General features: G+C 40.0%; 1 protein-coding gene across 3 annotated transcripts in view; it reads left to right on the top strand.

Moving 5' to 3' along the window:
* The window catches only part of LOC129757006 (atrial natriuretic peptide receptor 1), a 278572-nt gene extending 261655 nt beyond the window's left edge, over nucleotides 1–16917 (top strand). For all 3 annotated transcript variants that reach the window (XM_055754094.1, XM_055754093.1, XM_055754095.1), the window contains 5 exons: nucleotides 8151–8325; nucleotides 8387–8536; nucleotides 8611–8803; nucleotides 9242–9416; nucleotides 15817–16917. In XM_055754094.1, the coding sequence (XP_055610069.1) occupies nucleotides 8151–8325; nucleotides 8387–8536; nucleotides 8611–8803; nucleotides 9242–9416; nucleotides 15817–16358 (1235 nt within the window). In that variant the 3' untranslated portion in view covers nucleotides 16359–16917. The remainder of the gene's footprint in view (nucleotides 1–8150; nucleotides 8326–8386; nucleotides 8537–8610; nucleotides 8804–9241; nucleotides 9417–15816) is intronic.
* The last annotated feature ends 1356 nt before the right edge of the window (nucleotides 16918–18273 follow it).

The following is an 18273-nucleotide window of genomic DNA, read 5'->3' as shown; positions in this document are numbered from 1 at the left end:
ACCGCTCTGCGGACTGAACACGGTGTCTCTGGGAGAAAACTTTATTTTTCGAAAAATGCGCTAATTTTTGCACCATTCGGAAGCTGAGAGTTTCCTCTTTCATTTGAGCCCAAATTTGAAATAATTCATTGGGGAATCTAAAACAATTTATTTTATTGAAACTTTTTTAATCATATTAATCATTGCTTGTCTTAATTTTAGCGTTAATTCAACTCCATATGTCAATAACATGATATTATAAGAAATTTTCCTGGCTACAAATTTGTAGAAGACATCAGTGATACAAATTGAGAAAAAAGAGTTGGAATGTCACAAACAGAGTGATGTTTATTTCATTTGAAAAATCTTATAACACTTCTCATCACTGATTGTACCAACACCAGAAATAGTATCCTACCAACTTAGTTAGGTATTGATTGTGGAGTTTATAAATGTTCAGGATGGTTTATTTAACTTAAAAAATCAATATTTTACAAAGATTGTTTCAGGATAACCTGAAGTAAAGAACATTTGTGGGGTTTTATTATAAGTGTCCCACTTTTCTTAAAAATTAAGTTATATTTTATTTAGTTTATATTTTGAGATGAGTTAGTGTGTGAATTTCAAATAATCCACCTATATTTATGTATATCAAAATGAAATATCTTTGTTGAAAATCTGTCATCCTTTTTGATGATTTCTGAAGGTTTTTCATACGTAAATTAAGTAACATAGGGGAGATAAGGGCATAATTGCCACCTTAAGGAAGACGCTTAACCATAGAAACACAGCTGTAATATGTGACTTACATCATTGTTTCGTGTTCAGACACTAAAAAGGTCTATTTCTTAACTGGATTATACTTGAAAAAGAAGATGAAAACGTTTAAAAATGCATTTTAAATTTTTTTTCCGATAGCTGAAAATCAGTCACTGTAGGGGCATAATGAGAACCCCCACTGGGGCAGTATAAGCAACATTAATCGGGACACGATGACGATTTGGCCTATTGGTTAGATGTCGAAGGGGTGATCAGTAGGCTCGAGTTCGATACCTGTTCGAGGTGATTTTTTTCAATTACCATTCATGATCGATGCATTTTACACTAAACGGTGAGGCGTAGATCCATCAAACAAAGCAATACTAAAATAATGTATGACTTTTTGTAGAATACAAGCAATTCACACACACTCATACATTATATTTTTGGTGCTTTGCATCACCCGCCAAGATGCTACTAGTCATGAAATGCAACAATCAAAATAATCGATCATGAATGGTAAATGAAAAATAAATCTCCTCGAACAGGAATCGAACTCAAGCCTACTGATTACATCTCCGACATCTAACCAATAGGCCAAATCGTCAGATGTAAACTGGTGAAGCTGTAGCTCTACCATTCAGTTGACTATTTCGAGTTTAATTCGCTGCTAGATGCTACGGCTGAAAACGCTCATCGTGCCTCGATTAATTGTGCTCTGTTCGCCCCGAGTCAACAAATTAAAGTAAAAACGCGTTTTAAAATTGATTTAAGTGAAAAATCAAAAAATCATAATGGTGAAAATTGGGGAACAATGTGTTCATCATGTTGCAGTGCGTACATTATAGATTTAGATGATTTAACGATCATAAAAACTTATTTTCCAGTGCTCAAAAATTATAATATTTTCGTCTCTTGAGAACCGAGTTGGTTTTTCTAAAATATTTCTGTAAAAATGATAAGGAGATTTCTTTTTTGCTGAAAAGTTAATACTATAGGAAGTATGGAACTTGTCATCATTAAAATTTATTCAAGAAAATACGTACTTTTGTAGAAAAGTGGAGTGCTTATTATGCCCTCATCTCCCTACATTTATTACAAAGAAAAAAGTCCACAAAGGTTGGATTGTGGCCCTCTTTGTGAAAATTTCCTTGCTGGATACAAAAACTACAAACCGTTAGAATTTGTTTTTCTTTTATTCGATATTACTATAGATTATGAACAAATCAAATATTCTGACTTCTTCCACGAAGCCCAGAAAACCGGATCGGATTTTCCCTAATTTTACATGGAATATTCAAGTAATCTGATATGCATCTGCTATAGTATATAAGTTCCAAGATCCTATTTGTGTGGTGCACAAATAAGTTAGCAGAAACATGCAGACCTCTAGAGCGGCACTCAAGCCACACTAGTCTGACAGTAAGAGCGAAGCCGACCGATAGCAGCTTGGTGTGTGTGACACAGTGGATTCCTTGGCTGAGATATATAATACAACTGTGTGGGTGAGTATTAACTCGGCAGTTGGCTCGAGTAGCCTCTGAGCGGCCGCGTCAGTAGGAACACTCCAGCCTAGCGAGCTGGCTGCCAAGGCGTGTGTTATCGGCATATTACGATGGGTGGTTTCCTTGGGAGTTTCGTGCTACACATTTGGCGACCGACAGGTATTTCACGTTACAGTTTAGGAAACGGAAAAAGAACCTGTGACGGAAACCACCCATCTGAAAGTTACAAAAAGTGAATCCGGGTTATTCGGAAGAAGTGAAAAAGTGACCAGTGTTGCAAAATTTACGGGAGGTATTCAGTGAGCAATGAAAATGTTGAAAAATATTTTGTATGAAGACTCCATAGTAGATGAATATTTTTGAGGAAGTGTTGGAAAATTCCCAGTTTATAGAGAAAGTGATAGATATGTGAAAAAATTAACTGATACTAAAATAGTCGATGATTAAAAGTAAATAAGCCCTGCGGAAGGAAAACAAAAAGCGTGTCGGGAGGACAGCTTTGAGAAGTGTGTTGGGAGGACCACTTCAAGCAACAAGTTGATTAGCGAGTCGGGAGGACAGCTAAAGAAAAATGCGAGTTGGGAGGACCGCATGGACAGAAAAGCGCGTCGGGAAGACAGCTTTGAAAAGAAGTGTGTTGGGAGGACCACTTCAAACAACAAGTGAATTAGCGAGTCGGAAAAATAGCAAAAGAAAATGCGAGTTGGGAGGACCGCATAGACAAGAAAGCGCGTCGGTGAATAGCTTTGAGAAGAAGTGTGTTGGGAGGACCACTTCAAGCATCCTTGAAATAGCGAGTCGGGAGGACAGCTAAAAGACAATGCGAGTTGGGAGGACCGCATAGATAAGAATGCGTTTTTTAAGGGTTTTGAGAGGACTACTCTTTAGAACATTGAAAAAAACGAAGTGTGTTGAGAGGACTTCAAGCAAGAACTGAATTAACGAGTCAAGAGGACTGTTTAAAAAACTTGCGAGTGAGAGGACGACTCCTCAAAGAAAAAAATTGACTAACTTAATGAATTGAGACCACTAACTTGAAGTTATTAATGAAGTGGCGTGTCAGAAGGAAAGCAAAAAAAATGCTGTTGGAATGACCGTGTCACAAACGACTCCTCAAAGAAAAAATTGACTAACTTAATGAATTGAGACCACTAACTTGAAGTTATTAATGAAGTGGCGTGTCAGAAGGAAAGCAAAAACATGCTGTCGGAATGACCGTGTCACAAACAAAAACAGCGCACCAGGAAAACAGCTTAAATTCAAATATGTTTAGAAAACCGCTTTGTTAAGCATGGTTGAAAATAAAATAAAGTAAAGCGAGATAAAGCAGCTTGATTCACAGAGTTTGTTAACAGACACAATAAGCTTTTACAGGCAAAATTGAATCGAAATCTGAAGGGAAATCAAATTGAACACAACGAGAAAAAAAATGAAACATTTGAGAACACTCTATCAGCACCAGTTAAATTTATACAAAGTGTGGAGAGAACCACTAGACTTTGATTGAATAAAATAAATCAAGACTAAAGAGCAGCTAGAATATTGGAAAGTTTTACAAATAATTGTTTAAATAAGTTAATTAGTCCATTTAAAAAATGTCGGGCTGGTGGAAAAACATTTACAAACTAAGCACCTGAAAATCAAAAAAAATTTAAAGACTGAGCAAAACAACAACAAGAAAATTGTACAAACAATGTAAGTTAAAGACCGCAAAAATGACAGAAAACTTATCAAGTTGTCAAATTAAGAGGAAGCAAATGTGAAAAAATAAGGAAATGCGATCATTTGTAGCAGAGTTGTTTTATCAAAAAGCCTTCGTAAAAAGAACATGAATACGAAAAAGTTATGTAAGGGGTAGAGCTATAAAAATTAAAATTTTAATTAGTACTATGAGCGAGCAAGTCTGTTCAATGAACTACTACGAATACTCGAAAAAAAGAGTAATGTTAAGGTTTTATTTGCACTGTTTCTTCGGATTTAAAGAAGAAAAAAAGCAATAAGAAATCCACTGAAATCCTACGAGACTGACCTTATTTGACACAGATTGCATAACGCAAATACGATGATAGCAGACAATTCAATCATTTTCGTGAATAACAACTACGGAAATTACAAATTGGAAATCGTTGTTATAATTACATGATATGCATATCAGTAAATAAGAGATGTGGCTGTGGCAAGGAATTAGTTTATGGATAATATAGTCAAGATTTGGTTCGGAAAATATTGTGAGCAAATACTCGGGTCGTTTGGAAACTCGATTTAGTTTAAAATTTGATTATCGAAAACGATTATTTTTTAAAAAAAAAAGTCTAACATATCGGAAAATGAACAAAATGGCATTTCTGTCGCATTGAATTGAACCTACGACCATCTTCCACATGCAAAGCCTACGATTGAAAACGTGTGAAAAATCCGGTTGGCTGTGAAGGAAGCTACGGCTCACAGTCAGCGTTGCCACATTTAAATCTGTATTTTCGAGGCAAAAAATCTTTTAAATCTGTATAAAATCTCAAAAATCTGTATTAAAATCTGTATTCAAAATTTTGATTCCGATACTGATACTAACATTGCACTACGGCGACCTTTTTTATAATGCGTGGCGCACTAATCTAGTTGCCCTCTTCATTGTTGCGAACTGCGACATTTGTTCGATCTTTCAAATCAGTTTTAATCCTGTGATTTTGCTACATGCAATCCGCTTTTTGGTTTGTTTGTACAAATAATTGCGCCTTCGAAACATTGCACGAAATTATATTTCCAGTACAACGAACAAAATACATATCCGCTACCGCTACACCCAAAATTCAGCCTCTGTGCCAGTGGCGTGTAGTCAATTACATAGCATCATCGGTACAAGAAGATAACGCGACCGGTGCTGATTCGATTTGCTCCCACCGGCATTAACCTCCCAAGTTAACCGAATTGCGTATGTCTGAAAGAAACAAAATAAAAACGAATTCACGTCCCTCCTTATCGCATCACAAGACGAAGAAGGATAGAAATAAATACCGGGCAACACCAGGCAGCCAGCGAACCGAGCACTGTGCGTGTGTAGCAAAAGCAACAACAAACACATTCCTTCAATTCAATCTGCCGGCAAACGCGTGTGTAGCAAAAGCAACAACAAAAATATTCCTTCAATTCAATCCGCCGGCAAACAACCACGGCCAAGCTGTGCGTGTGTATGTAGTAAAAGAAACAAAAAAAAAACATTGTTTCAATTCAATCCACCAGCAAACAACAACGGCTAAGCTGTGCGTGTGTATGTAGCAAAAGCAACAACAAAAACATTGCTTCAATTCACCGGCAAACAACCACCGCCAAGCTGCTCGGCTTTAGCAGCTGTGTATATGTAGCGTGTGTATGTAATAGCAGGCAGTAAGCAAAGCACAGTTCTCATTCAATGGGTTTCCCGTTTCCCGTTCCCCTTCCCGTTTCCATCCAAAACAAAGGAATACCTTGAAAGGAGGCCAAACGCCGGGAAGCCTCCGTCGTGCGTTATTTTTTTGTGATTGATCGGTGGCAGAAAGTCTATGACAGATATCCCTCATCTTGCATGAAGCTCGAATAGTACACTGGTTAAGATGTCGGACTGGCAAGACGATGTAATTGGTGATTTGAGTTCGAATCTCCCCACGGCGCTGTGGTTATTATTTTCATTTTCTTGTTTCTGGGATGGATTATCCAATAGGAACGGAATCCCATAAAATGTTTTTCTTGTTTCGATTGAATGTAGTGGTCATGAATAATTTTGGTTGGAAGCCGAGTCCTTATGCCAGTTACGGTTTTTCAAACATACCGTCTTCGGCACAGTGCACATTTCAGAGCATTATCGGCACAGAGATTTGCTAAAAAGGCATTGGATTTCTGCAACCTCTTCTATGGGTGTACATGTAAAAAATAAGGTCACACCAACTTTAAAGTGTAAAATGCAACGATCTTTGTCCAACCGGTGTTTAACAATCAGATGGGATTTGGAAATTGCGTCAATCAATTGTCTCTGATCAGTTTCTGTATTTAGTTGTAATCGCTGTATACTGCAAGAAAAATATTCACTGCAGCTGAAGTTAGTCAATAATATTTAACTAGGTACCATTAAAAGTTACATTTCATGTAATGCAATGTCTGATCTTGGTGTATGATTTTCTAACACAGGTTTGGAACCCCTTTCAAACCCTTGCATTGATGCAGTTCCGAACTATAATCTGGAAGATTTTTCCCATTTGTGAGCATGACAATTGATGGCTTGAACGTTGGATCATCAAAGGAGATTATTCTCGATTAACTCAAAGCATAATCAAAATATCATGGAAATTTTTTCATTTACTGAAAATCTGTATAAAATCTGTATAAATTTCCAATTATCTGTAATCTGTATATACAGATTCTTGGTTTGAAAATTTCAAAAAAATCTGTATGTTCACTGAAAAATCTGTATATGTGGTAACGCTGCTCACAGTAAGAGCAGTGGACATGGTTACCACATGTACATATTTATAAATATAAGTACATACTTATGGACTTCTTGTTGATACAGATTCTGTACGTATAGCTGACAGATTACAGAAAGGATTACTGAAGCAGAATTTGAATAAGGGCAAAGCCGAGTCGAATGACCATATTTGATTATAATAAAAGACAGAATTACAACGATGACGGTGTACGGTGAGAAAATATCGGAATGCTATCCATAGTATAAAATTATCTGATACATACAATAAGGCTAACTAGCATAAAATAATTTTGATGTTTTTTCAAAAGTCATTTGTGATCTAAAAAAAATACTAATACAACAATCAAATTACACAACTTTTGCTTGACTTCTGCATGAAGAACTCAAAATATATTTGGTACAGATTCGGTACAGATTTTTGTCTAATTTGTACGAAGAAAAAGTGGCAACGCTGGCAGTGTTGTAGATGGGAATGAGAAAATAGAGAAATCATTCTCTTCGCATGATAGACACACACAACACAATACTTTCTATCCGAAAATAATATCACAAACACAACCAGCCAACTTACGAATTGACAATATGAATTCACCCGAATTCAAGCGATTGTTTAACATAAGTGTGAGTGTGATTCAGCAGATTCAAGAGAGAAAGAATGGCCCTTCGCTTTCATCTCTATCACCAATAATGGGCTTATTGCTATAAACAATATTCAGTTTCGCGCATTGGTCAACGGTTTTGGTTAAATTATGATGCTAAATTGATCAAGTTGAGCATTCACCGATATTGCCCCACATGCATGGAATGCTCTGGTGATCAAGCGGAATGAATTTTATTGGAATCTTAAAAAAAAGCTTTCAAAATAATGCTGTTATGGTACAGAATTCATATGATACATTGACAATTTGCAGATGTGGATCCTCAGAACACTGTCTCCGTTTTTTTTTTCTTTTCTTCCGTCGTATAATGATTTTCAAAATGATCAATCTTTTCCAAATCCTTATAAGTAAGAAAAATACCTCATGCCAATTCATACGATATTCCATTTCATCTTCTGAGAGGAGGGGAAATGTGTGGTGCACAAATAAGTTAGCAGAAACATGCAGACCTCTAGAGCGGCACTCAAGCCACACTAGTCTGACAGTAAGAGCGAAGCCGACCGATAGCAGCTTGGTGTGTGTGACACAGTGGATTCCTTGGCTGAGATATATAATACAACTGTGTGGGTGAGTATTAACTCGGCAGTTGGCTCGAGTAGCCTCTGAGCGGCCGCGTCAGTAGGAACACTCCAGCCTAGCGAGCTGGCTGCCAAGGCGTGTGTTATCGGCATATTACGATGGGTGGTTTCCTTGGGAGTTTCGTGCTACACACTATTATAAAATGAAACAGATTAAGATTCGATACAAGAATTTCAAAATTTACCACAATTGTTGTCGTTTTTTTTTTCCTAGAAATTGTAAAACTAGTCAGATGCGGGCCGGAAATCTACAACACTCCCTTCCGCCCCAAGGTCGATGAATACTCGTACGAGGACGTCAACAACTTCATGGTCAAGTGTTGGGCCGAGGACCCCGCCGAACGGCCGGATTTCAACCAGCTGAAAACAACTATTAGAAAAATCAACAAGTGGGTTTGATTTGCTTTGGGTTAGTGTAGAATTTTAATCTGTTTTTTCTTTTCTTTTAAGAGCACACGAATCTGGTAATATATTAGATAATCTATTACAACGTATGGAGCAGTACGCAAACAATCTGGAATCATTGGTGGAAGAACGCACGCAAGACTACTTCGAGGAGAAGCGAAAGTGCGAAGAGCTCCTGTATCAGTTGCTACCCAAGTAAGAACCAATATCAACTGAAAAAGGATCAACTGCTTTAAACCTTCGTTTATTATGAATGTCCTTTTTTACAGATCCGTGGCAGCACAACTGATAGTGGGCAAATCTGTGATAGCCGAAACGTATGATCAAGTAACTATTTATTTTAGCGATATTGTCGGTTTTACGTCCATTTCCGCCCAAAGCACACCGATGCAGGTGGTGGACCTGCTCAACGATCTCTACACCTGTTTCGACTCGATCGTCGTCAACTATGACGTCTATAAGGTGCGTTTTTGCGTCATAAACCTCATAAAAAATATCATAATTTTGGCCCAAAAACATTAGGAGTAAAAAATGCATGGCGTGATTCTTTTCAACTGCTTTGAATTTAAATCTCATTAATTAAGTAGCAAAATCACACAGCCGTCTGGTTTTTCATTATAAGATAGGCAATCAAATTTTCTGCTAAATATGCTGATGCGTCTCATCATGAATAAATTTTCATTGAAGCGTTCTCGCGAATGAAATTTTTCTCGGCTCTTGTCATCTGTAATAAGTCCCTACCCGGAGCTCATAGACAAAAAAAATGCCTGTCTCGCTGAGATAATGTGTATGTGAAAAAAGAGCACACCGGTAAATAATGATATTTTCGCTTTCTTTCACCTCCCTTAATGAAAATGACAACAACACAAAAAAAACCCAACACAACCCATCGGAACACAGGTCGAAACCATCGGCGATGCTTACATGGTGGTTTCCGGTCTGCCGGTGCGCAACGGGAATCTTCACGCCCGGGAAATCGCTCGACTGGCGCTGGCACTTTTGGCCGCCGTCTACAAGTTCACCATCCGGCATCGGCCCAACGAACAGCTCAAACTTCGAATCGGATTACACAGTGGTAAGTGGATTTAAGAAACGTTAATTAAGAAAAATAGTCCTTTTGAGGTGAATTTCATCGATAAGCTTCCACGGGTTAGGGGACAACGGGGATCCAATTTTATTTTTTCTTATATGCTTCTGGAAAAGTTTAGCAACTTGCCGTCATACAGCGTATTATTCAAAGTTGATAAATTCCAAAGATGAGAACGATAACTGAACCCTAGGATGAATTAGATATTTGTTCATAGAGAGAAAAAAATTCGAGTGAGCTTTCATAACATACGAACTCCGTTTCGCTTTCAATTTGGAATATTTTTTTTTGCTTCGATTATAGTCGTTTTACCATCTTTGTGGCATTCGCGATTTTATCAACGTTGCAGTTGGCGAAAGTTATTGAAAAACTTATCCGGTAGAACTGTGTTCGATGTTTTCTCTTGGGCTCGAACTCACGGACATCCGCTCAGGAAGCAACTGACTAATTTGGAATATGTCATGAACAGTTTGTATAAAAGTCAATTGCCAAGCATTATTCAGATGCACTTCCGAATTCATTGTTAAGTAATAATTGCAAAAGTATTGGACAATCACTTTTTCTGTAGTGCTTCTAAATTTGAAATCAGGAATCAATTGACCGTGCCAAAAAACCCCGTGTAGGTATAAGTTTCGATTCGATCGTTGCATAACAACGCAATTTTTGCCAAAAATATAAACCCTTTCGGTGGCCTCTTATACAATCTTTGATATCTGAAATTTATTGCCCTTCCCTCAAAACTCCCGTGTGCAAATTTTCAAAGCAATCCATTACATAATAACGTCAATATTGCTAAAAACAGTGAAAAATTAATTCATATGGACGACCCCTTTCGTCAATCCTAGCAAAACATTTGACATCTGAAATCGATTGCTGGTCCCCGAAAACTACCGTGTGCAAATTTTCATCCCAATCCTATGAATAAAAAAAGTCAATATCACTAAGGTATTGAAAAATTGATATGGACGACTCATTTTGCCGGCCCCTTACGCATTATTTGATACCTCAAATCGATTGCACGTCACTCAAAACTATCGTGTAACAATTTTCATCTGAGTACGATGTATAATAACGTCAATATCGCTAAAACAGCGAACAGTTAATATGGAAGACCCTTTTTGCTGACCCCTTACAAAAAATTTGACACCTGAAATCAGTTGCTCGTCTTTCAAAAAATTCATGTGCAAATTTTCAACACAATCTGACGAAAAGTAGAGGGTGTGTCACATCAAATTGCATCACGGAAAAATCGCTGTATATAGAAATTTAAAGGGTGCTTAATCGGTATAGCGCACGGCACCCTTCCAAATAAACGAATTTCAAATCAAATCAAAATAGAAATTCAATTTTTAGGAATTATATATTCAGCTTCAGCTCAGATCACGTTGGCCATGCTTCACTGTCAATTTTTCGTAAATTTGGAAAAATGTCGTCGAACAAAAAAGAGCGTTGTAAATTAATCCTGCGCACTCATTTCGAGAATCCGAAGTTGTCACATCGGGACATCGGTAAGATGCTGGGAATCGTCCAATCCATAGCCAGCAGAGTACTAAAACGATACTTCGAGAACCTAACCATCGACCGGAAGATGAAGAACGGCAAAATTGGATTCTCCGTCAGTGAAAAAGATCACTAGTGCGTAGTTAAGCAGTTTAGACGTGATTCGAGATGTTCGGTCCGGGATGTCGCCAAAAAGCTGAATTTGCCAAGTTCATTCGTCCAGCGGACCAAGCAGCGGGAGGGCCTGCGTACATACAAGGTTCAGAAGGCTCCTAACCGCGATGAATGGTGAGAAGACGCGAGCCCGGAAGCTGTACACCGAAACATTGACGAAGCCGCATTGCCTGGTAATGGACGATGACACCTTCGTCAAAGCGGACTTTCGTCAGCTGCCGGGACCGTTATTCTTCACCGCAGAGGACAAATTCAGCGTTCCGGAGGAGACTCGCAAGCAGAAATTATCCAAGTTTGCCAAAAAGTACATGGTGTGGCAAGCGGTCTACTCTTGCGCAAAGCGGACCGCCCACTTTGTGACGACCGGCACGGTAAACGGGCAGGTTAACCTTAAGGAGTGCCTACAGAAGCGTTTACTACCACTATTGAAGCAGCACGAGGGCTCTTCTGGCCGGATCTCGCTTCGTGTCACTATTCAGGGGACGTGTTGGAGTGGTACGAAGCCAACGGGGCCACCTTCGTGCCAAAGGAAATGAGCCGGAGCTTCGCCCAATAGAGAAATATTTAGCGATTACGAAGCAGGCCCTCCGGAAGAACCCAAAAGTTGTCGAATCGGAGGCGGAAGAAAATGGATTTCTGTTTTAAAAAAAAACTACAACCTGACGTTGTACAGAATTTTTTGGACGGGGCAATAATATTTTAATAGTTTTTATTTTACTGCCCAAAATTTTCAAAAGGTGTAACCAACGGGCTAATTTACTGCTCAGTGGAGCAAGATCCCCCTTCTAGCATCAGGGTCGGCACTCGTACGGACTCATGGAAATGCTTTAGTTTGGACAAGAAAACTCCCACTTTATTTTCCCGATAAACTTATTGACAAACGTGTCACTGGTCAAATGGAGTTGGTTATGGCAGTTCACTCTTCCCCAGACAATTATTCCCAAGGAAACAATTTTATCCTACCTCGTGTTGCGGCGCGGTGCCGTGACGGTGTTGCGCGTTGGCGTTGGCTCAATACTCCTAGCGGCTTCCGATGGTTGCTGATAGGGATTCAAGGATCTCTTGATGGGTGGCGAAGACCGAACGACGACGAATGGGTATCGACTGGTCCACGGTACGCGCAGGGTTGGGTGGCTGGTTTCCTGGAGGGTGATCCAAGGGTAAACCTTCGTTGGATCGACCGGTGAAGCTGATGCTTTTGTTCAGCCAGAAACTACGGGGTCCTAAGACACATCCCAGCTAACATGAAATCGTAATAGAAATGATAATCCAAATCGAATATTTTGACATTTTCAATAAACATCGTAGACACATTGGTATTGAGTGATTTTCCACCATTCATTTTCGACAAGCTTTGCCTAAAGAAAGTTGAATCGGATAGCAGTTTAGTCAAATCGTAAATATGTCTCCAAAACGTTGAGAATGTGCTAATTCAACATTTACGATTTGAGTGAACTGATTTACGATAAATGGGCGGTCCTTCAATTACCACTCTTTACGGTCTCCTCTCATAAAAAGAGAATCTCACCCATAGAGCTATAGCGTGGTTCGTATCAGTTGATGAGTTGGCATCGCGGTAAGATATCGGACAGCCAACTCGGAGGACTGGAGTTCAAATCTCGGTCGGGGAATTTTTTTTCGTTCATTTTGCTTTTTGTAGGAAAATCGAATCGTTGGAATCTTGTCATTGTAGATATATCGCCTCCAATTTTGTAGCTATATGCTGTTTTGGTAAGTTTAATACAATCTTTTCACCTGGTATACATGTTTGAATAATTCTGTTGTTCTTGTGTTATACCTTCATAAATGTTTGCTGGGATGATGGGATACCAAATGGATTAGTCGGACGCCGGGTACGGGGTTGAAAATGGCGGTTACCTGGTTAACAGTGTGTCCCAGATAGCACGCTGGGTTGCCTACTGGCTTTGTGTGGCTGATCTTTGGTGATGTCTACGTCTCGAGCTTATGGATCCAAATGAGCTTGTTTCTTTTTTTATTAGTTGTTAACCCAGGTGGTAAATCCAATTTACGGATTGCATTCCAAGGCGCGGTGAGCCACCGCGTCCCCCCAGTTTGCTACTCTGGGTCCATGGGTGCAATTTGACGACTCATGATACAATGCTAAGGAACACTGTACCCCCTACGCCATAAAGACCACCTGGGGCCACTGACCTTTGTTCCCACCTCTAACTGTTTGACACACTTTACTTCAATAGTGGGAGGTCAATTCGCGCTACTGCGCTCCAAGGCAATACTCGTTTCCGAATCCTCTATCAGCAATACCTCATTCTAACAAAACTCGATGCGCAATCCCTCCTCTGACGAGTTAGGACCCGACATCTCATCGTGTGAATGAGGTCCCCACACAGCGCAACTACGAACTTTGTGAATCCAGTCCAAGATCCAGAAGCACAAAGCGAGTTATCGACGACACTTTCTCTGTTCAAACACGCGGGTAGGAGGGGTAGGCCCCCTACGCCACGTGTAGGACTCAGACTCCTCCGAACTCACAAATAGTGTTGATTTAAGTCACCACTCAGCGCAGCTACCCGATCTTCAAGTCGGGCGCATGACCACCCGAAGCGCAGATCGGGCTATAGAACGCCCTCATCAGGTCACACTCGCGGTTCAGGCGCATCAATTCCCGAAACGCGTGTCGAACCCTGACACCTCCGGCAAAATGTGCCTGTCGGACACTGACGTGTAAACACGTCCCTAAGTGATCGGCCCACCATTGGCCACCACTTTGCGCATCTACTTATTTTGCGAATCAGGTCTATACCCACCGAAGCGCAAAACGAGTTGGCGATCGCTCTCCTTCCGGTCACGTCCGCATATCAGTGCCATGACCTTCCGAAAGCGTGTTGGACCATCACGCACACTGGTACCTAAGTAACCGGGTGCACCACTTCTTCCGCGCGGGTTTGGCAGACCCGTCGACAGCCTCTAGTGGATTTGGTGTAGTTCTCTTGGCCGTACATCTGCAATACGCCGGACTTGCAGACACGTTTCCACTCTGCACCACGGGGAGGTGGAACTACGTCGCAGAGCTATAGATTGTTTCTTAGCTAGGCTATTGACCCCGTACTCCGGTAATAGACATTTGGGGTCCGTCCCATAATTCCTCCCTTCATGTCCTGTTACGCTTCGATGCGTTAGCGTTAGCGTTAGCGTTACCGTTACCATAACGCGTCCTTCAGCTCCACCTGGTGTCGACTAGCACTCTGTTGACCTGATTACGCTGCCTCCACGCTTTCGGTATCTTGGAGTTGTCATTCTCCGTTCCTCCCCAAAGCACCTCCTTGAGTCATGATGGTATGTTTCGTAGATTAAACTAAGATTCTCACTAGACTGAACGGTAAACTAACTGGACGAATTTCTACAGCGTTTTTTCCGTGATGCAATTTTATGTGACACACCCTTTAACGTCAATATCGCGAAAACAATATCTTGTGTGGACGACCCCCTTCAGAAGGGGTCATCCGAAAATCTGAAAATATTTTTCATCATTCTTGGTCCTAATGAGCATCCCCAAAGTTCAGACTTCTAGTAGTTCCATGGTTGAGATCCAGTTACCAGGCTGATATTACGCAGGCAGCGATTCACAAATATTTACTGTTATTGCTTGGTCACCGCATACATTCACATGTGGATTAAGTTTTGCAACCGTACAACAAAACGGCAGTTAAAAAATACAACCTTAAGATGTTATGTAGCTGCCAGATACTGTACAGTATTTACTCCGGAAGGTTTTCTATGTTTAATTTCCATCGACCAGGCCTTTCCAGCATTGATTTTCGGTGAGGTCGTCGAAAATGCATTGCATTTCTGGATGTCTTCGGGCAAGCAAAACAATATCGTTAACCAGGTGAAGGTCATTTAGCTGCTCCACGGCAATCCTCGGTTTGGTCTACGGTCGATCGATCCAGTTCATTGATATGCAAAAGAGTAGCGATGATAAGTTACAAGATACATCCTGGATACATGCAGGACTTTGCACGAAAAGGCCTCGTACTGTGCTTCGATGAGATAGATTATGTAGTTTCTCTGGGACTCCTATTCCCAGATGTTTTGGTGGTTCAGTCGGACGAATGGCTTCTCGATTTCGATTTCAATGGACTCCAGCAGAAGAGAGTCCTAGAATTTGTTGATTTGTTCCGGTATTATTCGTAGCGTTGTGATGTAGTCCACACATGATCGTTCGGATCGAAATCCAGCCTTTTGTCGTCGGAGTCTAGCCTCAACCTTCTCCAGTATATTGTTTCATATGACTTTGCAAAGTACTTTGAGGGTTGCACAGATCAAAGTTAAGTTAAAGGTATTTCCACTCGCTTGAGGCAGGTCGTGGAAGAGATTACAAACCTGTTCAATATAAGATTCCTTGAAAAGATTCTTCCACATCGCGAATTTAGAAATGAATAGATTGGTTGGAGATAACGGATTTTACTTAAATATTCCGGTCTTGACATTGAGTACATACGCTCCCTTCTGTATATTCTCCGTCGAAAATAAAAGCAAGCAAGAGGAGAAACGCACAGAGAGTACATTCGGTCGGCTAAATGCTTCCAATCTGACGCTCTGCGTTCTTTGCTTCTTTTAAAATAGTGGGATTTTGATTGTATAGAATCACTATGGAATAAATAGTTAAGCTGTTCTCTGCACCGATAAGTGGTTCGTCTAATTCATGCTTCATCCTTCTTTTCGCTCTTTTCAGGTCCATGCGTAGCCGGAGTGGTCGGATTGAAAATGCCCCGATACTGTCTTTTCGGGGATACCGTCAATACCGCTTCGAGAATGGAGTCCAATGGAGAACCACTGAAAATCCACATAAGCAACAATACCAAATCGCTGCTAGATACTTTCGGCACCTTTGAAATGACAGAACGTGGCTTTGTTGAAATGAAGGGTAAAGGTAAAATGCTGACCTACTGGTTGACAGGAGAGAAAACCTTGGACCAGACCAAGGTACAGTCAGAAACTCAACCGAACGGCCTACAGGAAAATGGGCCATTGGCACTGCTTAACGGAACTCCTCCTGTCGGAATCCTAAATAACAACAACAATAGTAATATGTACAGTTTGAACAGCGCAACGAATGGACAGGCTAGCAAAAAGCTCAACAACGTGTCGTACAATTTTCTCAAATCGAACAGCACGAAGAATGTGGCCCTTAACTCCAAGAGTCCCCGATTGAGCCTGGGAGGCGAAGAAACGATCCGTGGAGTGACGCAACCTCTTTTGACACAAATTAACTGATATTCTCTTAATCGAAAACAGCGTGAACTCATGCAGCATATTTAGTACCTAGAGCTAGAGAACTACATAGAAAGTACACTTTTGTATTAGAGGCAACTTGATTACAGGAAGAACGAATAGATTGTTCGGGCAATAAAACTATGATGAGAAAATGCATTTTTGTGGAAATATACCAAAACTTAACTATAATGGACATCGTTTGCAAACCCTTTTTGTACTTACTACATAATATCCATACACACACACACGTTTGTGATCTTCTTGTTAGTCATATATAGTCATCGGAACAAAAGAAAAGAAAAACAGCAGACTGTCAAATGTACGCTCCTTAAAGCCAAATTACCGTAACATTCAGAGAGCAAAGAAAAAACATGGAAAATGAATTTAACTTTAGCCGTTTCAAATATGAGAGAATATATCAGAAACAGATCCAACAGAGATTTTATCGAGTTTACCTAAATCTGTAATAAATATGTGGATGTTAAAAATGTTCAACATTGTTCTGTCAGTAAAAGTATGTAAATGTAATCCAGTCCAAGCAAAACTATTTACAAAAATCACCTACAACTAAATTGTTTGCTTCACGCAGTCAATATCACACGCCTTGCACTCAAATCGTGAATTTTACCAGCAATCCTAACGGTATTTCAGTAACCGTCAAAGTACACAGACGTGTCTGTCTTATGCGTCGGACAAACGATGTCGGACCCTTAGATAGGTAGGAACACATATATACGTGTCTTTATTAGGGATACCTCTTTTAAGAGATACATCTACTCTTTTTCGATCGAAAAATGTGCGTACTATTCTGAAGATCGAAGTAGTCAACGACTAAAAAGTGACGTGTTTTTTTTTCAAGCTCTTTAATTTTATGAAATATATTCGAAAAAAACGATATTTTAGTGCTGTGAGTTGTAAAGTTCATGTTTGTTCTGTGTTCAAATCTGTGAAAATCAATATTTTAGTCATATGAATGTTAAGGCACAGAGAAGTTAATGTTTTTAAAAGTTAAAATAATTGAAACAGGCCGGATTAGAGGGGCTGGCTCAACGCCCTCCGGAACAACGCAGGTTAATAGTTTATTTTACCGAAAGTCCAACTGGAGGAGAGCACTGGGACGAGTCTAAGATGAGTATACATGTTCCATTCTTTCCGTTTTTTGTGAATATTTAGTTTTAAATTTTAAGAAATAAGCTATCACGGCCAAAATTCTCATATTTAGGCAGTTTACAGCAAGATATGAAATATTTCAATCATATCAAAGCTTGCATACAAGTTTCGTTGAATGAAAAGTTTCGAAAAGGCATTTTCTAATGAAATACTTGACTCGATAAGCTTCATAATTTCAACAGGTGTTATGATGTCGCTTATATACAGGCGTTTTCCCGTCTACATAAAATTCCATACGTATTTTTAGACAGGCTTGCAATTTCTCTAACGAGAATCACCGATGTGCTCGGTTTTCGATTCTCGGTAGAGATTCTCTGAAACGCACCGCAGAGATTTTTAACCGAACCTCTGTAGAGAATCTGTAAATCAACACGACAGAGCTAACACACACTACAGTGAAAAAATGTTTTCACCAAGGAGAGCGACAGCGACGGCAGCTGGCTTGGCTTGTTGCGTTTACCAACACATACGAAGCTGAACCACTCGCCCGAAACATTCATCGTTTGTTGATGCTATTATTATGCACACCGTCGTGTTTGTTTTTGTCTTTGCTTTTTGGTGGCTTCAACTAGTGGGTTCTGTGTTTTCACCGGGGTGCTCTACAGTGACAAATCGTCGCACGCCGGAGCTATTAAACTTAGGTGTGTGTGGCTTTCGAAACCGGGGTGCGAATAATGTGTGGAGAGGATCGAAAAATCTCACCCGGGTGATTTGCAACTATCGCACGGGGGTGTTTTTTTCTCCG

The sequence above is a fragment of the Uranotaenia lowii genome, chromosome 3 (assembly GCF_029784155.1).
Source record: "Uranotaenia lowii strain MFRU-FL chromosome 3, ASM2978415v1, whole genome shotgun sequence".
NCBI lineage: Eukaryota > Metazoa > Arthropoda > Insecta > Diptera > Culicidae > Uranotaenia > Uranotaenia lowii.
The sequence above is the reverse complement of the archived record's forward strand: the minus strand, read 5'-3'. Positions and strand labels throughout refer to the sequence as shown.